The 22,809-nt window shown below is 35.5% G+C and overlaps 1 protein-coding gene and 1 pseudogene across 1 annotated transcript; both read right to left on the bottom strand.

The window, feature by feature from the left end:
* Window positions 1-466: 466 nt before the first annotated feature.
* Window positions 467-2,425, bottom strand: LOC114723167 (cytochrome P450 71A1-like). The gene is made up of 2 exons (XM_028909325.1): window positions 1,490-2,425; window positions 467-1,296 (listed from the first exon to the last, which is right to left on the bottom strand). The coding sequence occupies exons 1-2, from the start codon at window positions 2,387-2,389 to the stop codon at window positions 667-669; spliced, it is 1,530 nt and encodes a 509-aa protein (XP_028765158.1). The 5' UTR covers window positions 2,390-2,425; the 3' UTR covers window positions 467-666.
* A 10,873-nt stretch (window positions 2,426-13,298) lies between these two features.
* Window positions 13,299-21,320, bottom strand: LOC114723133 (cytochrome P450 71A1-like; annotated as a pseudogene).
* Between the last annotated feature and the right edge of the window lie 1,489 nt (window positions 21,321-22,809).

Raw genomic sequence — 22,809 nt, forward strand, 5'->3', positions numbered from 1 at the left:
AAGAATGATAAACAGTAGCCCGCAAAATCATTTTTTAAAACTAAAATACCTCATAAGGACTTAAGGCCCTAAGTAATCAACTCAGAAGAGAAAATACTCTTCGTCTTCGACTTAGTATTTTGCCTGTAATTCGAATGAAGTTTCAAGATTGGTTATCATACAAGCTTCCATTATCTTATCTTCACATGTTGCACTATATTCCAGGTTTTGTCTGGTTATTACTTACATATTAATGCGCCAATGCATTCAATTAATATAATCATCAATTTTCCAATTAATTATATTATTATTGCTTGGACTGAAAGACACTGCCACAAATAATCAAAGCTGAAATTTATGGAAATTCTGTGCATATAGAGATATTTTGATGACTGCTGGTTACTGATGGTTCGTTTTTCACTTTTATATTATTGGACCCTGAACACAAATTTGAAAACTGGGCTAACAAAATGGGATAGAGAGGGAATGGCACAAAAACAAACACAGAATCAACAACCACTGATCATGCTCATACTCATTTATTCTGCCCTACACGTAGTATTTTTCTAGGAAGATAAAACCCGAGACAATATTACAACCACAAATCAGACTCATTTATTTAGTCCTATACCACTTAACTTCATAAACAAACCACGAGTATTTGCACAAGACATGATACAGAGCAAATTAAGCAGATTGAGATTGGAGCCAGTCTGGTATAGGTTGAAGAAAAATAGGGACTTTCTTCTTCACTGTGAGCCCATACGTCTCACTCATATCAATGTCACACACGGGTGAACCATCTTGAGGCAGATTCCAATCAAACCAGTGAAGAAGATTGGCCAGCATGTACTCAACTGAAGCAAGTCCGAATGCCATACCAGGACATATCCTTTTCCCAGAACCAAATGGGATGAATTCAAAGTCTTGTCCTTTGAAATCCATCTGATTCTTCTCAAATCTCTCTGGGATGAAATCTTCAGGATTTTCCCATATTTCTGGGTCCCTTTGGATTGCCCATATGTTCACAAATATCAGTGTTTTGGAAGGAATATCATAGCCTCCTAGTTTTGCATCACAGACTGTTTGTCGAGGGACCAAGAAAGGAGCCGATGGGTGTAATCTCAGAGCTTCTTTGATGACAAGTTTCAAGTACTTCATTTCGTTCACGTCACTTTCGTCCACTTTTGATTTGGAACCCACCACTTTTCTCACCTCTTGTTGCGCCTTCTTCATGATTCTTGGATTTCTCCACAGCTCTGCTAAAATCCACTCCAGCGTCGTTGATGTAGTCTCGTTCCCTCCTAAAAACATGTCCTGAAATTACATAAACAACCAAATGCAAAAAATTAATTCATCAGTTAAACTTATCTTCATGTTCATTAGCAGCTTCAAACACCTATATATATGTATATTAAATAACTTGACAGAAAATGGCTAAAAGAGATAAGCCTTAATGCCTTGTAACACTAAGCTCAGATATTTTGAGAGGGATCGATGAGAAAGAGACCGTTAGGATGGCTTTGAGGTCATTTTGGGCGGGCTCGAATTCAAGCTTATCGCTCCGTTGAAGTTGAAGAAGAATATCCACAAAGTCTTTCTTTTCATCGTCCTTCTTTATCACCTTCTTATGATCCTCAGTCACCTCATCAAAGAACCCATCCATGGCTTTAAACGTGTCTTTAAGCTCATGAATTTTCCCAGTGAGAACATCAACCCAACCCAACCAAGGAAAGAAATCTCCCACTACCAACTCTGCAAGATGAATCATCTCCTTCCTCGCAAGCGTCCCAAATCTCCCACTGCTCTCTGATATATCATACTTCTGTCCAATTATGCATCTGCATATTATGTTGTTGGTGGTGGCAGATATGAGGTCACTTATGTTCACAGAGCAATTAGTATCACTCGAAGAAGCTCTTCGTATCTCCTTCACCATTTCTGCAACTTCTTCTTCTCTTATGAACTGGAAAGATCGAACCCTTTTCAGGCTCAGCAGTTCAAGCACGCAAATCTTCCTTTTCTGTCTCCAGCTTTCGCCATAGGTGGCATAGGCGATATCTTTACATCCATAGAGTAAGGTTCTGGCAGATATGCTTTGAAACCTGCTGGCAAAAACTGCGTCTTGGTTCTTCATCAGTTCTCTGGCCAAATCTGCAGAAGAGACCAGTAAAGCAGGAATCCGACCGAGCTGTAACCACAAGAGAGGACCGTGTTTCAGAGAGAGGTCTCTGAAAGAACGATAAGGAAGAGTGCCTAACTGATGAATATGGCCGATAATTGGCAATTTCGGTGGAGATGGAGGCAGATTGGGTTTCTTTTTTGTTGGTCTTGTAAGTTTAATTAACACGAACAAGAAGGCGACGAAGCCTAGGAGATACAAGTTAAAAGTGGCATTCAGAAAAGCCATTGGTGATTATTCTAAGCATATATTGAGGGGTTTTGATGATGCTAATTTTGCAGAAGGATGAACGGGACAAGGGGTAAGTGAAGAATGCAGAATGCAAGTTCATGTATAAAAGATATATATTTATATGTGTGTGTGTATGTATGTATGCATATAGACACACACGTGGATAGAGACATATGCACGCATCTGTGTATATATTCAAGTCATTATCCATGTGGAGAAAAATCCAGGGCACCAAAATCGTGCAAATATCTCTAAAGTTTCTGTTCAAAATTGTGAGGAAAATATTAATTTTTTGGATAAATATAAAAATGAATATAGTATTATGATCTTTACAACACAATCGGAGACATGAATATGTTTGTATGGGAAAAAAAACAATGTGCGTCACATTTTATTTAGGTTTTCGCACGTCATATCACAAGAACAAACAGAAACGCCAACATATTACTACATAGGAAGCAAGTAGGGTTTTGGTTGAAGACAGAGTGGCATTGTCCTTCATTGCATGTGGAAGTTCAAATGGCTGAATTGAACTCGTCTTTGATGGCCGCAAGTGGAAGAAGGATTGTTTCAGCGAGACAACTTGGTGCCAAAACGGAGTACGAAGGTCCGATGCGATCCTGTTTTTGTAGTGCAAAGATGGAAGTTGCAGATAATAGTGTGAAGAAGAAAATGAAAATGCTTCTACTTGCTATTCTGGCAGTCTGATTTCAAGTTCATGTGAAGTTGCAGCTCAATAATTTTCTTGTAGTCTAATATCAAGAAAATTGAATGATGATGAACAAATTATTGCCGCATTTAATTTGCTTTTGATTTCTTTAGCCCAAAAACTCATAAATTACAAATCCATTCTCATCTCACAACTGATGGATTAGGACAAACTTCACCTCCACGCCAGCAAATTCTATCTATTTGTCTATTTCTTCGACCAACAATCTTCGCAAATTGGGAATAAGAAAACCTGATTTTCTCCTCTAATCTATTCTGTTTTTTTCCTTGCTAAAGACCATTCAGCCAATATACCCAGATTAAAAAAAATTTCTTTAACAAAATTAAAAAAGAAATAACTGTCATAATATTGACGAGATTTGAGAAGAAAGAGATGGGGGACGGTGTGGGTTGTTCAGCTTTGTTAATGGGGGGAGATATCTGGTTTATTACATGGCAAAAGTCAACAAATCACCAAGCCTGTCCGTCAATTTCTTTGACGGATGCTTGCAATCAGTTAACTTTAGACAAAATTGTACTATATTAAAAAGCTTTGCGATAAAATTGCATCATAAATAAGTTTAGAATGCTGTATGCACCTAAGAAAATAGATTAGGATGTTCGTTGCATCTTTATTATTTTTTTTTCCCAACGTAAACGTGGTTGCTTATAAATGGATCAGGATTCTCTCCACCCCATTATTTATCATGTCATTGCACAAACACACACACATATATATATTTTTACAGCTCATCATGTCACTATTGAAGGAGGCTCATCGATGTGAATAGAAATTAAAAAAATGGAGAATCAATATAAATATATATATGTATACATTTTGGCTGTGCTTTTTATTAAAGCGGGTTCATTTTGACGCCGCCACCCTGACTCTGTGGCTCAATGCTCGGCGGCTGATGCTCACCCGCCATCACAAAAAGCCAAACCTCAATCTCAGACGTTGGCGTCCTCAGCCACTAAACTCACAGACAGCAACATAAAGTCATAAACAGGGATGCTAGTTCTGCCCCGCGTTCAGTTCCTGACTTTCTGGTCTTTAGTCCCACCACGTGATCAAAAAGTCGATTCCTCCTGTCCACATTGTGCTTTGACCTAAGCGTGTTTATTTGGGTGTGTGTACAAATTTATATAATCGCGAGAGCATAAGATAGATGCTTATTAATGTCAGTTGTTCCATTGTTTTGCACTTCATCAATCAATGAAGGCAGGTTACATTTGAAACGAAGTGTGTTGTTCAAACGGTCGCGTCCCGTCTCAGCGGCTCGCGCATGTCATGGACCAATATATTTACTTGTCCTGCATTTGATTTTTCTAACTTTATGTATTCTTCTTGTCCCATTTGTAATATATTTTTAATATGTTTCATGAAAATTAAAAAAATTTAAGCACCTACAAAAATATATCTAATTGATAAAGAGTTCATTTATAATCTATAACGTCTCTCGCTAATGATATAATTATCTTTATAAGTACAAAAGATAAAAAAAATCCAGAGACAATATAGAAATTCGAATAAGCACACATACATAGGAACAGAACAAATAATTTAATACTATCTCTCTTTCAAGATCGGCAACTACACGCTAGTGTTTATGATGAAGTATTAAATTATTACACGCTTCGTCTCTTGTTATAAAAAAACAACTAATAAAATCATGCTATCCAAAATGTTAGTTAAATTTAGTTAAAATAAATAAACATATAAGATATATACATATTTTTTTAATTATACTCTTATTTATAAAAAAAAAAGTACATAAAAAATAATAAGTTAACATTTATTACAAATAGATAATAAGCAACATATATTTAATCAGGATAACAGTAAAAAGACAGGTTTAAAATTTCAGATAAAAAGAATTTATTTGTTACATTTAAGGATATCACTACAAAAAAAGAGAATATTGCTTATAAAAAGAGATGAGTAGTTTGAACCCATCAATGCTTGCAAATATGTTAAGAATAATAAAGAAAAAAAATACAGCCAACATTAAACAAAAGTGAAGATGGCGATCAATTTGCCTGGGTTTTCGCTGCGCATGGCTTATATGGAGATTCTCTTAATATTCATACTTTATGCTAATTCTGAATGAATCCAAATTACTTGTCGGCTCATCAATTTGATTCGAGATCAATTATAATACGGCTAATCATCTGACTTTAAAAGGGTGATTACTCCAATGACGTCCCGTATCCGTTCATAAGTGCATGTGAATGAGACGCGTCCCAATTTCCAACCCTGGGGCCCCCAAAGATTCTTTCTTTTTATTTTTTATTTTTGGAAAAACTGCAAAACATTATCTAATTATTTTAATCAATGAATAGAAATATTACGAATGATGAGCAGACCTGAACTATTTTAATTTGTAGGAGTTTCTCCCATGCATATCGGCAGCTCTTCTAATCAAAATGCACAGTCGCACAAGAATCAAGTGTCGAATTTTTTGTGATTTGAAATTAATTGTATGTACTATACTACAAATATAAAACCAAGCTGAAATACATTTACATAAAAATAAATTTTGTACATAATTTTATTTCGTCTTTTTTAGTCAACACAGGTTTTATCAGCACAAAATAATTCTTGCGCCGTCACAACACAAATAATAATAGTACAATGAGTAAAGAGCCTAGCTAGTTTTAGAGGATCAACCTAGATCAATAATTATTCTCATTGATCGATCATTATCTAGACGCAAAGAGATACTGACATTGACAGACAGTCGAGGACGCTTTTTTTTTTTTTTAAAGAAAAAATTGCAATAAGTTCCCTAAAATATCAAATTATTCTTAAGTCTTAGAAGGCCTTATTGTAATAAATTGTATTTGTTTAATGACCAAATTGTCTTTATTTTTAAAAAAAATTTACATTTACAACTGAAAGAGCAGTCGTTGACAATTTAAGGTGTAAAGATTAACAACTATTGCGGCAGGTATTCACAGTTCATGCGTTACATTTTGTGATGTGTTGAGAAAATATATTGTCAATACTTGTCACGATAGTTGTTAATCCTTACATCTTAAGTTTTTAATGATTGTTTTTTAGTTGTTAATACAAACTTAAAAAAAAAACAATTTAGTAATTAAACAAATAAAATTTATTACAATAAGATCTTTAGGAATTAGGAATTTAAGAATAATTTGATTATTTTAAGAGATCTTTTTGTATTTAATTCCTCTTAAATGGGACTTTATTGCAATTATCCCCTTTTTAAATAGGGAATCACATTATTCACATAAATAAACACAGGTTTTATCAACACAAAAAATAATAATAATAGTACAATGAGCAGCGGAGTCAATGTTGGGTGTAGCACAGGGGATAGTCTCACAATGTTGAATCCTTATTAACTCATATTTAGTAACCAATAATACTTTTAAAAAGATTGAAAAAAAAAACAAAAAGTCCAGAGTGAAAAGACTAGCTAATCAATACTCCTCTGGTCCTATTTGTAAGTCACTTCTAACATGTTTCACACAGACTAAGAAAAACCTTAAACTTCATTAACTCTAATTTAAAATTCAAAAATTTTCTGATTTTATCCCTATTTAATATATATTATGTCTCATATAAACAAAGTCAATATAATAATAAATGAAAGGTAAAATTGTACTTTCATACAAAAAATTTCTGTTAGCATCCTATAAATAGGATAAAAAATTATCTTTTTTTTTTGTCTTATAAATAGAACCAGAAAAGTGTATAATAACACACTCTTCCACTAAGAGAGTGTTTCGATTGAATTAAAACTATAATTTTAAAAGTACTAGTTCTCTCTTCTTCTTAAAGCCTCACTTATAATGTCTTTCTTTTATCGCTAGAAATTCCAAGTATGCTCTGCACTTGCCTGAGGTCCTAACGTGGCCCGTTAATGAGTTGAGAATGAGTGACTTGGTAATCACTAAGACTTTGATACCATTATCTTAATGTTCCTGTTAGTCTTGGAGTCTATAGATGACTTGATGATGGAGAGTTGCGGCGATGAGTGCTGTCAAACCTCCACCAATAGGTCACAGGTCCCTCCACAGACAGAAGTCTTTGAAGACTAGCTTTCTACTTCGGACCGTGATCATCATCATCATCATGGTGATGATGGACATCATCTCCTTCTTACCCTAGAGAATCTGAACAGTAAGGTTTTCCCAGAAGGCATCATGAACATATCCCCTAGCCATGAGCCTATCTATAAAGACCTTTTCTTCCCATAAACTGAATGAGTCCCAGAAGAGTTCCTGCATTATCAACTCTGGCTGCTGCTATCTTCTAGTAATCACTGAGACTAAAGATTCCTGACAGGGGGCTATGAATCCTCCAGACTGATGCCAGTGATGACTTGACAGCTCCCCAAAAGTCATCATTAGTATCAGTCTGGAGGATTCGTAGCCCCCTGTCAGGAGAGCCTCTGGTCAGCACTTATACCATAGTTCCTGAAAATCACTTTTATATGATCCTAAACACCCAAGCCATGCTGAGTATCCGGCTTATGATTGGCTCCTCTCATAAGTAGTGTTCACAAGCATTATTAACAAAATATTAATCTCTTCGGCAAGGAACCTCTCCATTATGCAGCCTCTCCATTTAGACTTCATTGATCCAATTCTGAATGAATCCAAATTACTTGTCGGCTCATCAATTTGATTCGAGATCAATTATAATACGGCTAATCATCTGACTTTAAAAGGGTGATTACTCCAATGACGTCCCGTATCCGTTCACAAGTGCATGTGAATGAGACGCGTCCCAATTCCCAACCCTGGGGCCCCTAAAGATTCTTTCTTTTTATTTTTTACTTTTGGAAAAATAGCAAAACATTATCTAATTATTTTAAGGGAAAATTGTAAAAAAAATCCTTCGAATATAAGAAATTTTAGATTGGGTCCTGGAATTTCGAAAATGACAGAAAGGGTCACTGACCCAATCTATCATTTGTGAAATTAAAACAAATTAACAATTTTGCCCCTGGCTAAGCAAAAGTGAGTAGTTATTCTCTAAACAAATATAGGTAACGCTTATACTATTCTAGTGATTACAAGATTAGTTGTAGTTAATAATAAGGTACCTGACTATGAAAAAGTGAGTAGTTATTCTCTACACGAATCTAGGTAATGCTTACATTGTTTTAGTAATTACAAAATTAGTTGCAGTTAATAACAAAGCACCTGTCTATGAAAAAGTCAGTAGTTATTCGCTACACGAATTTAGATAACGCCTAAACCCTTATAGTGATTCTTAAATCATTATAGTGAATGAATACAAATGAGGGCAAAGTTGTCAATTCCTCTTGATTTTACAAATGATAAATTGAGTCACTGATCCTTTTTGTCATTTTCGAAATTCCAGGACCTAATCTAGAATTTTCTATATTCTAAAGACTTTTTTTGAAATTTTTTCTTATTTTAATCAATGAATAGAAATATTACGAATGATGAGCAGACCTGAACTATTTTAATTTGTAGGAGTTTCTCCCATGCATATCGGCAGCTCTTCTAATCAAAATGCACAGTCGCACAAGAATCAAGTGTCGAATTTTTTGTGATTTGAAATTAATTGTATGTACTATACTACAAATATAAAACCAAGCTGAAATACATTTACATAAAAATAAATTTTGTACATAATTTTATTTCGTCTTTTTTAGTCAACACAGGTTTTATCAGCACAAAATAATTCTTGCGCCGTCACAACACAAATAATAATAGTACAATGAGCAAAGAGCCTAGCTAGTTTTAGAGGATCAACCTAAATCAATAATTATTCTCATTGATCGATCATTATCTAGAAGCAAAGAGATACTCACATTGACAGACAGTCAAGGACGCATTTTTTTTATTAAAAAAATTGCAATAAGATCCATAAAATATCAATTTATTCTTAAGTCTCTGAAGGCCTTATTGTAATAAATTGTATTTGTTTAATGACTAAATTGTCTTTATTTTTAAAAAATTTACATTTACAACTGAAAGAGTAGTCGTTGACAACTTAAGATGTAAAAATTAACAACTATCGCGGTAGGTATTGACAATTCATGCGTTACATTTTGTAATTTGTTGAGAAAATATGTTGTTAATACTTGTCACGATAGTTGTTAATCCTTACATATTAAATTGTTAATGATTTTTTTTCAGTTGTCAATACAAATTTTAAAAAAAGGCAATTTAATAATTAAACAAATAAAATTTATTACAATAAGGTCTTTAGGAACTTAAGAATAATTTGATGATTTTAAAAGATCTTTTTGTATTTAATTCCTCTTAAGTGGGACTTTATTGCAGTTATCCCTTTTTTTAATAGGGAATCGCTTTATTAACATAAATAAACACAGGTTTTATCAACACAAAAAATAATAATAAAAGTACAATGAGTAGCGGAGTAGGTGTTGGGTGTAGCACAGGGGATACTCTCACAATGTTGAATCCTTATTAACTTGTACTATTTCCTGTCCTTAATATAAGATCTTGTTTGATTTTTACTTTAGTCCGAAATATAAGGCTCCAATCCACTTTATCTTTTATATTTATATATTTTTTTCCAAAGTAACCCTTGTCAATACATTTGATTAACAAGGATATTTTAGGAAAGACAACACCTATTTAGGACAAATAACTAACTCAACTTACTTCCTTAATCTCCTCAAATTAGTCAACTAGTTCTTATAATTAGGACCAGAGGTAGTATTTAGTAACCAATAATACTTTTAAAAAAATTGAAAAAAAACAAAAAGTCCAGAGTAAAAAGACTGACTAATCAATACTCCTCTGATTCCATTTGTAAGTCACTTCCAACATATTTCATACAGACTAAGAAAAACCTTAAACTTCATTAATTTTAATTTAAAATTAAAAATTTTTCTAATTTTATCCCTATTTACTATGTATTATGTCTCATATAAACAAAGTCAATATAATAATAAATGAAAGGTAAAATTGTATTTCTATACAAAAAATTTCTATTAATACCCTATAAATAAGATAAAAAAATTGTCTTTTCTCTTTGCCTTATAAATAAGATCAGAAAAGTATATAATAACACACTCTTCCACTAAGAGAGTGTTTGGATTGAATTAAAACTAGGATTTTAAAAATACTTTTACTTTACACGAAGTAAATATGTAAAGAATTTTGATTCGTTTTACGAAAAAATCTTTTTAAAATCACTTTTATATGATCCTAAACACCCCAAGCCATGCTGAGTATCCGGCTTATGATTGGCTCCTCTCATAAGTAGTGTTCACAAGCATTATTAACAAAATATTAATCTCTTCGGCAAGGAACCTCTCCATTATGCAGCCTCTCCATTTAGCCTCCATTTAAAAAAAAACGTTGCGTTCAACAACCAGGCACTTGAGCGATAATGAAACACACTAAAAGATGCAACCTCCTGTGGCAATAAGATATTCCCTCTTTGATCACCAACTAAAGGTAACTATGCAGGCATTACTATGGTTGCAAGAAACATCGAAGACAGTTCACTTTGAAAATTAAATGTCCTATTTAGAATGCTGTAGATAAAGCAACAGAGATAGAGGGGGTCTAATTTGTGAAGGAAAGGAACACATTAAAGCATTTTAAAGGGTAAGAAATAAAATAAGTGGGCATGGAAAAATGGAACATTTCCCTCTCTCTTCTCTCTACGACGAGCCAGATCTGGGCGATGGTGGGTGACAGTGAACAAGGCCATGGGTGGTGAAGACTTAGAAGAGCATAACAGGTGAAGAGAATCATAGAAGAGCATAATGGATAAAGAGAATCATGGTAGGGAATCACGAATTATCACCAACAACAATGAGATGTGTGAAAGAAGAGAGCACCGCCATGGAAGAATAAGGAACTGAAGGGACTGAAACGATAAACGCTCAATTGGATTGGAAAAGACTGTAAATTCTTTTTTTGAAAAAAAAAATTGCAAAACGACACCATTTTATCTAAGTGGAGGCTAAATGGAAAGGCTGCGTAATAGAGAGGTTATGCGCCGTAATCCCTTGCGTAGCTTTAGCGGCATTTTTAAAGCAATAAATGCATTCGGCCCATGACACACTACTACAAAAAATACATTTAACGGCGGTTAAAATAAGCTTTTTACGGCGGTTTTGAGACCGACGTCTATGCCATCGACGTAAAATGTAGAGGATTTCACGGCGGTTATATAAATAACCGCCGTGAAAATTTTTTATTCCTTTAAGCTACGTTTCATCCTACTGATCAGGAGGGAATGGGAGAACAAAGCCTCAAAGGAAATCTCTCGCCAGTTAAAAGCATTTTGATGGAGTAAATATAGATTCTTTCCTGCCTTCATAGCGTCACTTAGCTTTACCTTCAGCCACCAGATCGAAGCAACTAAGATCTAATAAAGGTAAAATCAAAGACTCAGATCTGATAAAATCAAAAACTCAGATCTGCTAAAAATCAGATCTCTTTAAACTCAGATTAAGCATCTTATTTTTAACTAAAGAAAATAATCATATCAAACCACAAAAACTGCAAAATCCACAGAAAGAATGGAGGTGAAAAACTCACAAATAAGAATGAAGAGGATGAGGCGATGGTGACGGCAACAGCAACAGCGACAGTGATGGAAGAACATGGCGGAAATGACAGAGGCAATGGATAAACTCCAACAAATATAGGAGGAGGGAGAAAATCGAGTGAGGGTGTGGTATGGGGGACTATGAGCTCTGACTCTGAAAAGTGAAAACTATCGCACGATGGATTTTAAAATTCTAATAGACTTTTAACGACGGTTTTTTAAATAACCGCTTTTAAAAGTCCGCCTACAATTACAGAAATGCTACCGTCATATTTTTTACAACGTTTTTGCTAATAACCGCCGTAAATTAGTGTCGTGAATACTCTTTTTTGTAGTAGTGACAGAACATCTTCCCTTTTCATACGACTCTGATTTCAAGCTCATTTCCCGCTGCGTACACGGTCTCTACTTTCCATATGGTTTTGATCTGAAAGTTGAAATAAAAGATCATGAAAAGAATTACTTCCAAAATATGAGAATACTTGTTCTTAGGAAAAAATAAAAAATAAAAAGCCATGAGCTGCATGAGGAATGCAAAGGGGAAGAGGAAAAGACAAAACATTGACGTACGAAACAGACAAAAACAGTGTATATATCAAAGCCACGACGCACCTCATTGAACCAATTCGACGTTCCGACTTGAACAAATGAATAAATGAGTATTGAGTCTATGACTGATCTAATTTAGCCAACCCATTAGCATACTTATTCGTTTTATGATAAACATGACGACCAACCAATTGGCAACGACATCTCATTTTATTTAACTAAAATGCCCTCGTCTATTTGATACTATTTTCCCAAGCAAGACTTACTCCACCTACAGTTATTTTTATAAATAAAAACTAAAATGATTTAAAATTATTAGTAAAAACAACTATTGCTTCATGGAAATTATAAAGTATTTCAGTTATTTGGAAATAAAATATAAGCTTCAGAGATTATTAAAAAAAAAAGATAAAGTAACTGTAATGATCACCCCCGATAAACACAGTAGAACATGAAAATTGTGCAAGATTTATTCAGATTAATGAAAATTATTAGAAAATTCATACGCAGATGTTCATATGTATATATTCATAGGAATGTATATGGGTCAGAAAGTTCCATATGCATCCCCCCCCCAACCCATAGGCCATGCTTATACCCAATATTTTTTCATAACCCCAATTGACGCCTCTGGCCCATTACCCATAATTTGCCTCGTAGCCCAAGCTCACCTTAAAATAAAACCCATTATAACAGTAACTTTAATGATTGGTTGAGATAATAACCGGCTTCATCTCCGTAAAAGGAAGAATATAAGTTTGAATATTGGGAAGTATTATTTGTTGGGAGAATTTTAACTTTAACACTCATGCTTGATAGAAATTAGCCTAAAATCTAAAGTGACTCGAGGAAACTCCAAATTAAAAAAAAAAAAAGCAGTAACTTTATTGATAAATAACTAAGAGTTAATATAATTTTTGATCTCTCAAGTTTGTCCTCATTTTTGGTTTTGGTTCTTCAAGTTTCAAATTATAAGTTTTGGTTCCTCTAGGGGCAAAATGGTCCAAATTTTTATTAGATTATAAGGACTAATGTTTTAAATAAAAAGAAACTTGAAGGACGAAAACTTATAGTTTGAAACTTGAGGAATTAAAATCAAAATAAAAGTAAATTTTAAGGATCAAAGTTTGTATTATTCCAATAGCTAAACATCTGTACAAGTATCCCACATCCAACTTTCACTACAATTCAATCATAAACCAAATCAAACATTTCTGGTGTAGTGGAAGAGCACAATCCAAACACAGAAACTTAGTAGCAAACTTTATTCAGAATAACTTGAAACCACGAATCCAAAACACCAATCACGAGCTTTGTTATCAAAATTAAGTTGCTATAAGGCATGGTGCGGTATTGGTTGGACAAAAATTGGTAGTTTCTTAACGACGGTAAGCCCAAATGTCTCTTTCATGTCCATGTCTTGATCAGCAAATTTACCAGATTCAGGAAGCTTCCAATCGAACCAACACAAAAGATTAGCTAACACGTACCCAAGTGATGCAAGCCCAAATGAAATTCCTGGGCATCCCCTCCTTCCAATACCAAAAGGAACAAATTCAAAGTCTTGACCTTTGAACTGTTGTGTATATGAGTGGGTGTGTCAAAAATAAAGTCCCATATTGCCCAAGAGAGAGGGAGCTCAAGTGTATAAATACTATCACACATTATTTGGTATTGCCCAAGAGAGGAGAAGGAGGGTTTTGCGTACACAACAACAGCCCACCAGGAGGGAAACACAGTTGAAAACTGGCGATTCCCCCCTGTGCGCGAATCAGAACAGTACCGGGCACTTTTTGTAAATCACTTTTGCAAAATTAAATTATGAAATGGTATTAAGAGAGCTTATCAGAAAATCCTTATTTTGACCATTTATTTTTGTAACAGCCGAAGGTTACTGAACGTTGGGAGTTTTCAAACCGTGATTTATCCTCCATTAATCCTTAAACCGTTTTCCATGGATTAATGACTGGTAACGTCTGGAAATTATCTCTTAAACGTACCAACATTCATAACCAAAGGAATAAACAGCGTTTATGGCTATAACGTTTGAAACTGAAATTTTATTACCGTGATCATGGTGCCCAATGTTCAAAAATCTGTGGCCTATATAAAGGAGGTCGAGGCAGAGTGTTCGGTGCACCGCTTGAGTTATTGAGCTCTCTCCCCTCCTCTGCTCTTATGCTCCCTTCTCCTCTTCTCTGTTTGATGGGTTATTGTTAGTTTCTGCTGTTCTGTCACCCTGTTTTCTGCAGGAAGGATTCGTTTAATCGTGAAGAGTGTCGCACTCACGTTTACCTACGGTGGCAAAATAACTCTTAAGGACAGTGTCTACTGGCACGACCCGGACCTAGCTGATACACACCTCCAGTTTCCTCTACAATCTTGAGAGTTACTATGGAGTCCCGTAATGATGCTGCTGCTGGGAACACTGACCCTACTGTCAACGTTGCCCATGCTTCTGTCTTCACTGCAGTGCCACTACCCAAGCCATTCCCAGATGTCTACAAGATTGATGTATTCGATGGAAAGTACTTTAGACGGTGGCAGGAATGTGTGTACACTGTCCTTGACATGCATGGAGTTGCCGCTGCTCTTACCCAGCCTGAACCCCCCACTAATGCTGACCAGGCCCAGAAGCATGCTTGGGAAAATGCCAACAAGGTTTGCCGACATACACTCATTAGCACTTTATCTAATGACTTGTTCGATGTCTACTATGTATACAAGGAGGCACATAAAACATGGGAGTCACTGATCGTGAAGTACACTGCTGAGGATGCTGGAAAGCAAAAGTTCGTGGTTGGGAACTTTTACAAATGGGAGATGGATGAAGAGAAGGATATAAAACTTCAAATCAATGAATACCATAAGCTACTGGAAGAGCTCCGAGCTGAGAAGATAAATTTACCAGATGAGTTCGTGGCCGGGGTCCTGATTGAGAAGCTACCAAACTCATGGAATGACTATAAGCAACAACTGAAGCATAAGCAGAAGCAACTTTCACTATCAGACATAATCACGCATATCATCATTAAGGACACAAACCGGAAGGCAATCCAAACAGCTAGAGGAAAGGAGTTGGCAACAAAGGCAAATTTGGTAGAAGCAAAGCTGCAGGACAAGAGGTACAACACTAAACCTAGAAATAAAAACTTTGATTACAAGCCTAATGATTCTAACCCCAAATTCAAGAAGAACGAAGATTGCTTTGTGTGTGGAAAGCCAGGTCACCACGCAGCTCAGTGCAGGAAAGGGCTGGTAAAAACAATAACCGTAAAGGTAGAAATCCTCCTAAGCCAAACGTAAATTTGGTGGAAGGAGATGACGATGAGATTATTGCTGTTGTCTTACAAGTCCTTGTGATCTTTGATGTGAGGAAGTGGGTGGTAGACTCAGGTGCTACCAAGCACATCTGTGCGAATAAGGACATGTTCACCTCCTTTGAAGAAGGAGAAGACCATATTTATCTGGCCGATTCTCGAACCACAAAAGTTCTGGGAAAAGGAAAAGTTGTCCTGAAACTCAAGTCTGGAAAGACCTTAGCACTGAATGAAGTTCTGTACGTGCTTGATGTTAGAGCTAACTTGATTTTTGTGGCTCTGTTAGGGAAAGCTGGGGTTAAGGTGTCATTCTAATCTGACAAGATCGCAATGACAAAGAATAATGTTCTTGTTGGGAAAGGCTATTGTAATCAAGGATTGTTTGTACTGAACATTGCTGAAATGAATGGAAATGCTTCTTCTACTTACTTGCCTGTGTTCTATGTTGATTCTTTTGATATGTGGCATGCTAGATTAGGACACATAAGTAAACCTTATATAAAAAGGCTTTATCATCTAGGACTAATATCAAGGATTAAAAATAATATTCTTAATAAATGTGAAGTGTGTGCAGAAACAAAACAAACTAAAAAATCACATTTTCCTACTCAAAGAGAAACCGAGTTGTTATCCTTAGTACACATTGATCTAGGTGATTTGAAACAAACTGAGACTAGAGGTGGTAAAAGATATTATGTAACTTTTATTGATGATTTTTCAAGGTATACAAAATTATATTTGTTAAGAAATAAAGACGAGGCTTTTGAAAAATTCTTGTCATATAAAGCTAAGGTAGAAAATCAATTAGACAGAAAAATTAAACGAGTTAGATCTGATAGAGGAGGAGAATTTTTACAATTAAATGAATTTTGTGAAAAAGAAGGAATTATTCATGAGGTAACTCCTCCATATTCCCCAGAATCTAATGGTGTTGCGGAAAGAAAAAATAGAACACTAAAAGAGATTATGAATGCTTTACTTGTAAGCTCTGCTGCACCATATAACCTTTGGGGAGAAGCCATTTTGTCTGCCTGTTTTCTACAAAAAAGAATACACCATAGGAAAACAAACAAAACTCCTTATGAATTATGGAAAGGCTTTGCACCTAGTCTTAATTACTTAAAAGTGTGGGGGTGCCTTGCAAAAGTGTTATTACCTGACCCTAAAAAGAGAAAAAATAGGTTCTAGAACTGCTGATTGTTTATTTATCGGGTATGCTCAGCAAAGTACCGCCTACCATTTTATGGTTTTAAAAGGTGATATTTTGGGTCAAAATACTATTATTGAAACTAAAGATGTAGAATTTTTGGAACATATTTTTCCTTTGAAAGCTGAGCGTATCCCTAGAATTGTTGAAAATTCTTTTGAGCAAAACTCAAATGAAAACGTAGTAGAAAGTTTATGGAGAAGTAAAAGGCAAAGAAAGGAAACCTCCTTTGGAGATGATTTCTACACTTATTAAGTACAAGATGAACCTAGAAATTTCCATGAAGCGACCTCTTCTCCAGACGCACCTTTTTGGAAAGAAGCAATTCAGGCTGAAATTGATTCTTTAAAACAAAATAAAACTTGGGTCTTAGTTGACTTGCCTCCAGGAGAAAAAGCAATTGGCTGTAAATGGGTTTTTTGGAAAAAAATATTTTCCTGATGGTTCTATCGATAAGTACAAAGCGAGGCTAGTAGCCAAAGGTTTTACACAAAAAGAAAACATTGATTACTTTGATACTTTTTCCCCAGTGACAAGAATTTCTTCTATAAGAATTCTTATTACTCTGGTTTCAATTTATAAACTCTATTCATCAAATGGATGTTAAAACAGCTTTTCTAAATGGTGATTTAGAAAAAGAGATTTACATGGTACAACCTGAAGGGTGCGTTGCTCCTGGGCAAGAAAACAAAGTATGTAAACTTGTGAAATCTTTGTATGGCCTAAAACAAGCACCTAAATAGTGGTATGAAAAATTAGATCAAGTCTTAACTAATGGCGGTTTCACTACTAACGAGGTAGAAAGGTGTGTTTATACCAAACTTATGAATAATGACTGTGTGATTATCTGCTTATATGTGGATGACATGCTAATCTTTGGTACTTGTCTAGATGTTGTGTTTGAAACTAAATGTTTTCTTGCTTCTAATTTTGATATGAAAGACCTGGGTGAAGCAAAAGTTATTTTGGGTGTTAAGATAACAAAAACTTAAAATGGCATTTTATTATCTCAAGAGCACTATGTTGAAAAAATTCTTAGACAATTTGGATGTGATGATGATCCGTTGAGTACTCCTTATGATTCTAGTGTGAGTTTGTTTAAAAATAAAGGAGAACCAGTTGCTCAATCTAAATATGCACAGATTATTGGGAGTCTGTTACATTTAGCAAACTTCACCAGGCCAGACATAGCATATGCTGTGTGTAGATTGAGCAGGTATACTCATTGTCCTAGCAATGAACACTGGGTGGCCTTAGTAAGAGTATTGAGATACTTAAAAGGTACATAAGTTATGGTATTCTCTATAGTGGATTTCCCACTGTATTAGAAAGATACAATGATACTAACTGGATCTCAGATTCAGAGGAGACCAAATCCACTAGTGGTTATATATTCACTTTTGGCGATGGTGCAATATCATGGAGGTCAGCCAAACAAACCATTCTATCTAAATCCTCGAGGGATTCAGAGCTAATCGCTATGGAGTTGGCTGGTACAGTGGCTGAGTGGTTGAAAAACTTCTTGGCTAATATCCCATTGGGAGAAAAACCACCACTATCAGTGTCTTTGCATTGCGATAACCAAGCCGCAATAGCTATAGTGAAAAACAAAACCTTCAATGGTAAAAGCAGATACATACGATTGAGACATAGTATTCTAAGGTAGCTGCTCAAAGATGGAGTAGTCTCAATCGATTTTGTGAGATCAGAAGTGAATCTGGCAGATCCATTTACGAAACCCCTGGGGAAGAAACAGATTATCAAAACATCGAGGGGAATGGGACTTAAGCCAACATGAAATTAACAACGATGGAAACCCAACCTTTGTGATTGGAGACCCCATGAAGAAGGTTCATATGGGAAAAACAAGTCGTCTGTTAGTTCTGTTAGCACTATTGTAAATTCATAGTCCCTTCCTATGATGTGAGAAAGTGCTAGAATGCATTTATTGGCGAGGCTGAGTGAAAACTCTTAATGATTTCATAATCCTACGGGATGGTGTGCTAATTGCAGGTACACTTGATGAAATCACCTCTACGAATGTGGAGTGGGGCCGCTCCCATGAGATCATGGCGAAATCTCTAGAGCATTCGTTAAGAACCGGGCACGCGCATGACCATCATAACGCACAAAATCGCCGTAAATAGTAGAAATTGCGGGGGTATAATCTGACTCTTGATACCTCTAGCGCATACCCAGAGCTGTTGGTTCATAGAAGCAGGATTCACTAACATCTCTATGTGCTAAGTATTATTGGTCTATATCTGGTTCATAGTCCGAAAGACATTAGACTCGAAATGGTTATATCCATGTGTAACTTAGTTGTACATGTTCCCTTTTGACACATGTGGGGGATTGTTGTGTATATGAGTAGGTGTGTCAAAAGTAAAGTCCCACATTGCCCAAGAGAGAGAGAGCTTAAGTGTATAAATACTATCACACATTATTGGGCTAGTGAATGGGCTAGAGGAGAAGGAGGGTCTCGTGCACACAACAATAGCCCACTAGGAGGGAAACGCAGGTGAAAACTGGCGATTCCCCCCCTGCGCGCGAATTAGAACAGTACCGGGCACCTTTTGTAAATCACTTTTGCAAAATTAAATTATGAAATGGTATTAAGAGAGCTTATCAGAAAATCCTTGTTTTGACCATTTATTTTTGTAATAACCGAAGGTTACTGAACATTGGGAGTTTTCAAACCGTGATTTATCCTCCATTAATCCTTAAACCGTTTTCCATGGATTAATGACTAGTAACGTCTAGAATTTATCTCTTAAACATACCAACGTTCATAACCGAAGGAATAAATAGCGTTTATGGCTATAACATCTGAAACTGAAATTTTATTACCGTGATCATGGTGCCCAACGTTCAAAAATCTGTGGCCTATATAAAGGAGGTCGAGGCAGAGTGTTCGGTGCACCCCTTGAGTTATCGAGCTCTCTCCCCTCCTCTAATCTTTTGCTCCCTTCTCCTCTTCTCTGTTTGCTGGGTTATTGTTAGTTTTTGCTGTTCTGTCACCCTGTTTTCTGCAGGAAGGGTTCGTTTAATCCTGGGGAGTGCCGCACTCACGTTTACCTACGGTGGCGGAATAACTTTTAAGGACAATGTCTACCGGGACAACTCGGACCTAGTTGATACACACCTCCAGTTTTCTTTACATGAGCTCGATTTGGTTGTTCTCAAATCTCTCCGGTTCAAACTCGTCTGGTCTTTCCCAGAATTCAGGATCTCTCTGAATTCCCGATGCATTCACAAATACAGTTGTTTTTGGAGGAATATAGTACCCTCCCAACGTCACACCCGAAGCTGTCTCTCTTGGAACCGAAAGTGCGACGGGAGAGTTTCTTTGAGTACACATTCCAAGTACTTATTTGTTTCACATCATTTTCTTCCACTTTTGACTTATTCCCCATCACTCTTCTCACCTCTTGCTGTGCTTTCTTCATTGCCCTTGGATTCTTCATGAGCTCTGCAAAGGCCCATTCCAGAGCTGTTGAAGTAGTGTCACTTCCTCCAACGAACAAATCCTGATTCAATTGTTAAATCAAAACATGTTTATGCTGTTCTGTAAACTAGCGTGAGAGGTTAACACACGTACACACAACACAAAGGTCGAGAATTTAATTAAGGGAAACAGAGAGAGATACGATTATCATGGCTTTGAGGTCAGATTGGGTAAGCTGGAAGTCCAGCAGATCATCTTGTTGAAGTTGGTGGAGAATATCAACAAAGTCTTTCTTTTCTGACTTGTGATCTTCATCTGATTCACTCCTTCCAGCCACTTTATGTTGAGCGAGCACATCATCGAAGAAAGCATCTAATTCTCTAAACGTAGCATTCAGCTTTGGAATCAATCCAGTAACAACATCCATCCATCACAACGAGGGGAAGAAGTTTCCGAAGCTGAAAGCTGCCATTTGAACCATCACTTTCCTCGCTACTTCCCCAAAGCTGCTTTTACCATCTGCTGCATCAAACTTCTGTCCAAGAAGACATCTGCTCACAATATTGTTTGAAGTTGCAATAATCATCTGAGACATATTCACGGACAAACTATCATTAAGCTGACCACATGCTTGACGAATCTTAGCCACCAAGTTCGCAGCTTCCTCCTCTCTGATGTACTGAAAGGATTGAACTCTTTTAAGGCTGAGAAGCTCAAGAAACACAGATTTTCCTCTTGAGCCCCCACTCTTCACCATAGGGTAAGAAACCCACATCTTTGCATCCATAGAGAAGTATTTTTGCAGCAGTGGTTTGAGGCCGATCGGAGAAAACGACGTCGTGGGATTTTGCTATTTCTCTGGCGAAGTGCGCGGAAGAAACCACCAGAGTTGGAGTTTGACCGAATCGAAGCAACATGAGAGGGCCATACTTGTTGGAGAGAGCTGTGAGGGAACGGTGAGGCAGAGTACCAAGCTGATGAAGATTGCCTATAAATGGCAATTTAGGTGGGGATGGAGGAAGATTGGGCTCATTTCTTGTGGTTCTATGTAGTTTGATAAGCACAGGGATGAGGATGATGAAGCAGAAGAGAGAGACGTACAAGGTTGGGTTTAGCTCAAATGGCAAATGTTTGAGAAGCGCCTGGAGTATCATCGTTCTTGTTCTTCCTTCGATGGCGTGGTAATGAAGGGAAAGGCCTATTTAACAAGCTTAGATAAACTGGAGAGCTTTTGACCCCCCCAAAAAAAAAAATGTAGAGGTAAGGCGATGGTGGGGGTGGGTGTGCGCGTTAGTATATGTTGTATACATGCTTTATTTTATTCTATTTCCGTCCGAAAGTGAAGATGGAGGAGTGCATAACAAATTAGAACTGGAACTAAAAGCAGAGCTAGCTATGTCTTGCAACTTGTTATTATTAATTATTTCCCTCTTATTAGTTTCAAACTTTCAACTTCAAGAAGAGTTGTACAAGTTTTAATTTAGGTTTGTTTTAATATTTAATACTGTCTCTATTCCTTAATATAAAAACTAGTTGACTAATTTGAGTAGATTAAAAAAACTATTTAAGTTACTTATTTGTAATAAATAGATGTTCTCTTTCCTAAAATATCATTGTTAATCAATTGTATTGGCTAAAACTACCATTATAATAAGGACCATCTTAAAAACAAATGAATAAATATGAGACAAAATATATGAGGATCAAAATAAAAGTCAAATGACCCATTATATTACGGATTGGAGGTAGTATGCTCTTTTAAATTTATTCTTAATTATTTATTCTCTCTCATATGCTACTTATACTCTTATTATGTTTTCTTATATATTCTCTTTCATTATTTTTTTTCTATTTGTTATAAAAACATATTTAAAAATAAAAGTATATTTTTTTATTTAGTAATTAGTAATTTAACTTTTTTTTGTTATATGAAAATTAGTTGTCTGAAATTTATAATAAAAACGAGAGCGAGTATTATTTATTAAAAAAATGGTTGCTTATAAATGCTACTCTACTATTCATCATGTCACAATCGAAGTCGGCTCGTTAATGTGAATAGAAATTAAAAAATGGAGAATCTCCGCTGAATGAGTTTCAATACTCTACTATTCATCACTACAGTAAAATCTAAACCATTTAAAATTAATTTTAATGGTCTAAATTTAAATTTTTCAACTAATAATTTTTGAATAAAAAATTTACTTTTAAAAAACTTATAATTAAGATATTATATTTATTTTTGAATTATGTATCTATTAAAAAATATTTTTTAAATAATAAAAATATTAAATATTAAATTTTAGCCGTTCATATTAAATTTAAATAATTGAGATTTGGTGAGTATTATAATATTAGTCTTGAATCTCCACATAATTAAAATATTATATTATATTATTATTTTTTGGCTGTGCTTTCTATTAAAGTGCGTACAATGGGTCCATTTTTAGCATGCCCGCTCTGACTCTGGGACTCAATGCTCGGTGTCTGATACTCATCCCAAACCTCAATCTCAGCCGTTGATGTCCTGAACCATGGCCATGATAATAACTTAAACCCACAAACTGCATGATGGAAATGGAAAAGGAGAGAATTATAATAGGGTCTCAAGTAAAAAAAGATAATTAAGAAAAGGTTCTAATAATA

The sequence above is a fragment of the Neltuma alba genome, unplaced genomic scaffold, assembly GCF_004799145.2.
Source record: "Neltuma alba isolate B1F8T4 unplaced genomic scaffold, ASM479914v2 tig00012124_pilon, whole genome shotgun sequence".
Taxonomy (NCBI): Eukaryota; Viridiplantae; Streptophyta; class Magnoliopsida; order Fabales; family Fabaceae; genus Neltuma; species Neltuma alba.